A 5531-nucleotide genomic window follows, 5' to 3' on the forward strand; every position below is an offset into this window, starting at 1 on the left:
GGCGGGTCTCGAACCCGCGGGCGCAGGCAATTCACTCACCTCAGCCTCCCAAAGGCGCGGGATTACAGGCTGAGCCACCGAGCCCGGCTGAGAATAACTTTTCTAAGACTGTAGCAGTTAGAACTTTAAAGAGTTTTAGATTTAGCTACATATATAAAATTATAAATTTCTGAATGTAAACAACAATGAACACTCACTTTAGCGAGTTGGAGGCTAAATGAAAACTAGGGGGAAAGTATGTGCAACCAAAATGGAAAACCCCAGACAGTTGTCTCTTACTTTCACCTCTTCTTTCTGCTTTTTCCATGGCTAAAGGGCTTCATTCATTCCATCCTTTCCTTCTTTCCATTCATCCATTCACAAACATTTATTGCTCATCTACTCTGTGCTAGGTATTATACTAGGTTCTGGAGCCAAGCCGAACAAAATACATGTATGTTCTCTGCATTTCCTCCCCACATCTCTGGGTATGGAATCTGTTATACCCCTGAAAAGAGCAGGAAGTACTTCATGGCACTTACGTTTGGAGAAGGATCAGGATAGGCTAGGGGACTGTCACAAATAACTCAGTCAGGCTTTCGTGATTGGGCCTCAGTTTTTTTTTTGGGGGGGGTATTACAGCCAGACCTGGAAACTGAACTCTGATCTACTGTCTTTTTTTTTTTTTTTTTTTTTTTGCTGTCTTTATGCAGACCCAGAATCAGATAGTCTACTTCATTCGTCAAGCACTGGTTCCCATCACTCCAGAGAACTTTGAGGCAACTGTGCAGTTTGGGACAGTGCGTGGTTCTTACATCCCAGCCCTGCTTCGGCTTCTCAGTGGAGTCTTTGCCCCTCAGATCTTTACAAACACAACCTGGCCTGAGAGCATTCGGAATAATTTTACTTCTCATCTGCACAGGTTCTTGGCCTGCCTGACAGGTAAGTGGGAACTGGAGTGGCTGGCTTCTCCTTAGAGCTCCTTTACCTTACACCTAGTGTGGCAGTGGGACATTCATCCGGAGTGCCTGTGTTGTCTGGTATGGAGGAGGTACTCAGTACGTGTTTGTTGAATGGGTAGAACAGGCCACAGGATCTGCCTTCTAACCCAGACACACTTTTCTGCTGTAGAGCTGATTGGAGAGACCTCTTCAACTTAAGAGTACACATGGAGTAGGGTGAAATATAGATGGTGTGGGGTAATGGAGGGGACTCATGCCTTGTAGAAGATGGTGTTGAGGGTACGATACAGATTTTTGCCCCTATTGTATGGCGATTTCTTGTTAAACTTCCATGAAGTTTCCTCTTGCCTTCTGTCATTTCTCCTTTTGATATCAAAAGAGCATGAATCATCGTGTCTCCTGCTTGCTCTCCTGAGATGCGTATACTTCCTGGGCTCCCTACCGATCATCAGCCATGATCTATACTGAGGCAGCAAAAATGTATCCCCTCTGTGCACTTCCACGGTTCTTTCCTTTCCTCAGACACTCGGTACAAACTGGAGGGGCACACGGTCCTCTACATCCCTGCAGAGGCCATGAATATGAAGCCTGAGGTGGTGGTGAAGGACAAAGAGCTGGTGCAGAGGCTGGAGAGTGAGTAGCTGGCATCACAGGTGTCTGCCAGGGATCGCAGGGGAGAGGAAAGAGGCAGCCCAGATGGTGGCAGAGGAGTTGGGCTAGGAAGGCTCTCTCGGGGGCAGGGGAAAGGAAGGACACCATTGGGAAGCAGAGTGAAGAAATGCAGAGGTTTATACTCTTCTCTATAGCCTCCATGATCCACTGGACCCGGCAGATAAAGGAGTTGCTCAGTGCCCAGGAGACTGTGGAGACTGGAGAAAATTTAGGTCCATTGGAGGAAATTGAGTTCTGGCGCAACCGATGCATGGACCTGTCTGGCATCAGTAAACAGCTAGTAAAGAAGGGAGTGAAACATATTGAGTCCATCCTGCACCTTGCCAAGTCATCCTACTTGGCACCCTTTAGGAAACTGGCCCAGCAGATCCAGGTTTGTGAGTTGATCAAAGGATGAAGGCTTAGCAAAGAGTGAACAATGCTTGGGATGATACAGGGGCTAAGAAGAGGGAGCCAAGGTAATCACTGACAGCATAGACTGACCCACCGGTGTTTGACCATATGCTGGTGGGAGAGTATAAAAATAGCAAACTACAGGGTCCTTACAGAGGGAGACATCTAATTAATCAACAGATGTACATTGAATACCCAACCCCTACAGTCCAGCTAAAAAAGTAAGATTTATACAACACAGGATTACTAGACATCACGGGAAACAAAGACAAGCCCTTGTGGTTCAGTACACAGAGGCACAAGATAGACACTTTAAAAACATAAACTTTATATGCTATAACAAGCTGATTATGCTAGTGCTGAGTCACACAGGAGATACCAGTGACCTGTACAATACAGATAGAAGACTTGTCTTCGTCGGTGAAATTTTCATCTGGGCATTAAGGTACTTGAGCCATAACTAGCTGAAGTCTTAAGCCCTGTTTGAGAACAGGGCAGTGAAGGGGACTGGGTAACAACTGTGGGAACAAATGGGAGTGGTGTCCAGTCAGTAGATTCAAAAAGCTACTGAGTGTTCACTTTGGGCAGAGTTGTGAATTCAACTGTAGAAAATAGAGGAATAGACAAAAAATCTGTACTTGGGGAACTCTCAGTCTGGTGGGGAAGATGGAGTACACACATGAGAAAAGACATAGAAACATTTTAATAGCAATACTAAATGAATAAAAGTTGCAAACTCTGGTTTGAGGGGTTGTAGAAACCTGAAATGATCACTACTAGGTAGGGTCACTGGAAGGACTTCCCAGTAGAGGCAAGCAAGGATGGGAGTTAAGATGGATAAAAAGCACTTGCATTGAATCAGTGCTTTCCGGTGGATAAATCTACTTCTGGTTTCTCTTTACTGCCAGGATGGCTCTCGTCAAGCACAGTCAAACCTGACCTTTTTGTCAATCCTGAAGGAACCTTACCAGGAATTGACTTTCATGCGGCCTAAGGACATCTCTAGTAAGCTTCCCAAGTTAATCAGTCTCATCCGCGTCATCTGGGTCAACTCTCCCCACTACAACACTCGGGAGAGACTGACCTCCCTCTTCCGAAAGGTGTGTATATACGGCACAAGGGGTTTTAAGAGGGTGGCCAGACTTTCTGAAGGAGGTGGAATTCACTTGGTAGGTCTGTGGGTGAAAAGATAGTGAGGATTGCCTTTCCACTCAGACAGAGACTGAAGACTTCTTCCTGCACCAGCAGCTTTAGTGATGCACAGCATGAGGGCCTGGGCTGGACTTTTTGTTTCCAGATGGGAGTCATTTAGGCAGGAAGAGGGGCTTCAGAAGAGAAATTGATGGAGCAAGGGGAGGGGCAGGAAGGTCAGATTCCCAGGCTGAGCTGTGCAGAAGGAGAAGACCTTCTTTTCCTCATTCTTCAAGATGGGGATTGCAGGGTGGGAGAGGTAGATTTAGGGAGGACCTCGGCTCTTGAGAAGCAGGACCTGGAACATTTAACCTGGGTTGACAGAGCCAAAGGGTGAAAGAGTGAGAGAAGAGATGCTGAGCTGAGAGCTTGCTGGGCAAGGCAGCTGCAGAGCTGGTCTGAGGCAGAGTAAGGGCCACCTAGGATGAGGAGGTGCCAGCCTGGCCAGTGTTGGAGGACCAGGGGTGAGATGGGCCTCAGGACTTACTTCAAGGAGTAGGGAGTCAAGACCTGAGGCATGGTTGGAGAGGTACAGAGAAGGGGTTGGGTGTAAATAAGACTGGGCATTGATTGAGGCTGTTGGGACCCCTTCTGCAGATGAGCAATGAGATTATCCGCTTATGCTGCCATGCCATCTCCCTGGACCGAATCTTTGAGGGATATGTCATTTCCAGCAAGGAGGACCTACAAGGCTGCATTATCTGTTGTCAGGCTTGGAAAGATCACTACCTACAGGCTGTGCAGATGCATACCCAGTATGACATGCCTCCCCTAACATTCCACTTATTACCCCCTTGCCATTCCTTTAGAGGGTAGATTCTGAATTCTTTCATGTGCACTTTTTGTTACCCTCTGGGCCATATTTTCTTAGATCTGGGAGTTTCTATCTCTGGCCAAGTTTTCTCTCTGGATACAGATACTCTATCACCTAGCCCTGGGTTCTCTTACTCTAACAATCTCTCCTCCCTAATTCTAGGAACCTACCTGGTTGATCTCGTCCTTCTATCTTGACCCCATAGTCTAAGATTCCATTACGTATGAACCTTCTCCGAGAACTTGGATGCTACGTCTCCTCTCTGGTTCTTTTTACCTTCAGTCTCTTCCCTCAGGATTCAGGAAGAGTGCTTATTGGGTCTTGTTTTCTTAGGCTCTCCCTGAACCCGGGGCTCATGATCTAGCTTTGTATAGCCAGATTGATCCTTAGTGTTTTAACTTTCTGATACAGTCCATCTTTCTCTTAACACAGACTCTCCAGTCGGGGTTGGGTCCTAGACCAGACCAGCATATTTGCTCAGGTTGATGCCTTTGTGCAACGCTGCAAGGACCTTATTGAGGTGGGAAGACTGTCAGGGAAGGATAATCAAAAGCCAACAGCAGACCCTCCAGAATTCTCTCCCCGGGAGCCGGGGGAGATGGGGTGGAGGCTCTTATTCAGAGTCTAAATACAGAACTTACCACTTAGGCTCTTTCTGTGTAATTCTGTGCCCTACCACCACCCTGCTCTTTTTGGCATTTGCCTGTTATCACTTCCCTACTATCTCATATTTTGTTCTGTAGTCACAATTCATCCCAGTGACCCCCTGTATCTGGTTGGTCCTCCTCCCTAGTTTTTAGACATTTGAAGCTAAACCAAAGAGCTTAGGACTTAAAGAATTCAGAAGGAAAGCAGGAACACTCATGCTGGCTTCTTTTTAGGTATGTGACTGTCAGTATCATTTTGCCCGTTGGGAAGATGGCAAGCAGGGTCCCCTTCCTTGCTTCTTTGGTGCCCAGGGGCCACAGATAACACGGAACTTGCTGGAGATTGAGGACATCTTTCATAAAAATCTGCAAATGCTGCGAGCTGTTCGCGGCGGCATCCTGGATGTCAAAAATACCTCTTGGCATGAGGACTACAATAAGTGAGTGAGCTGCAGGCTGATGCCAGGGTTGGGCAGGGAAGGGAAATCAGGAGAGACCAGAATGGGAAGAGTGGCAAGAGTGTATGAAATAAATGGAAAGAAGGACATATCAGGGATGGGAGAGACAGAAGAGTATAGGAGAGGGAGGTGGCTGCTTGGATTAAGGTTTCCAGAGTTAGCCTTTTTTTTTTTTGAGTTGGAATATCACTCGGTCACCCAGGCTAGAGTGCAGTGGCATACTCACGGCCACCCCAGTGTTGACCTGCTGGACTCAGGTGATCCTTCTACCTCAGCCTTCCAAGTAGCCGGAATTACAGATGCATGCTACCACACCTGGCTAATTTTTTATTTATTGTAGAGATGAGGTCTCTCCAAGTTGCCTAGGCTGGTCTTAATCCTGCTGGTTTAGGCAATCCACTTGTCTTGGCCTCCC

General features: G+C 47.0%; 1 protein-coding gene across 1 annotated transcript in view; it reads left to right on the plus strand.

Annotated features, from left to right (window-relative positions):
• Positions 1 to 5531, plus strand: part of DNAH2 (dynein axonemal heavy chain 2) — a 112682-nt gene that overhangs the window by 16019 nt on the left and 91132 nt on the right. The window contains exons 6-10 of the mRNA XM_008062346.2: positions 693 to 921; positions 1464 to 1574; positions 1748 to 1986; positions 2915 to 3106; positions 4893 to 5098. Of these exons, the coding sequence (XP_008060537.1) occupies positions 693 to 921; positions 1464 to 1574; positions 1748 to 1986; positions 2915 to 3106; positions 4893 to 5098 (977 nt within the window). The remainder of the gene's footprint in view (positions 1 to 692; positions 922 to 1463; positions 1575 to 1747; positions 1987 to 2914; positions 3107 to 4892; positions 5099 to 5531) is intronic.

The sequence above is a fragment of the Carlito syrichta genome, unplaced genomic scaffold (assembly GCF_000164805.1).
Source record: "Carlito syrichta isolate Samal-C Ts95f unplaced genomic scaffold, Tarsius_syrichta-2.0.1 Scaffold305688, whole genome shotgun sequence".
NCBI lineage: Eukaryota > Metazoa > Chordata > Mammalia > Primates > Tarsiidae > Carlito > Carlito syrichta.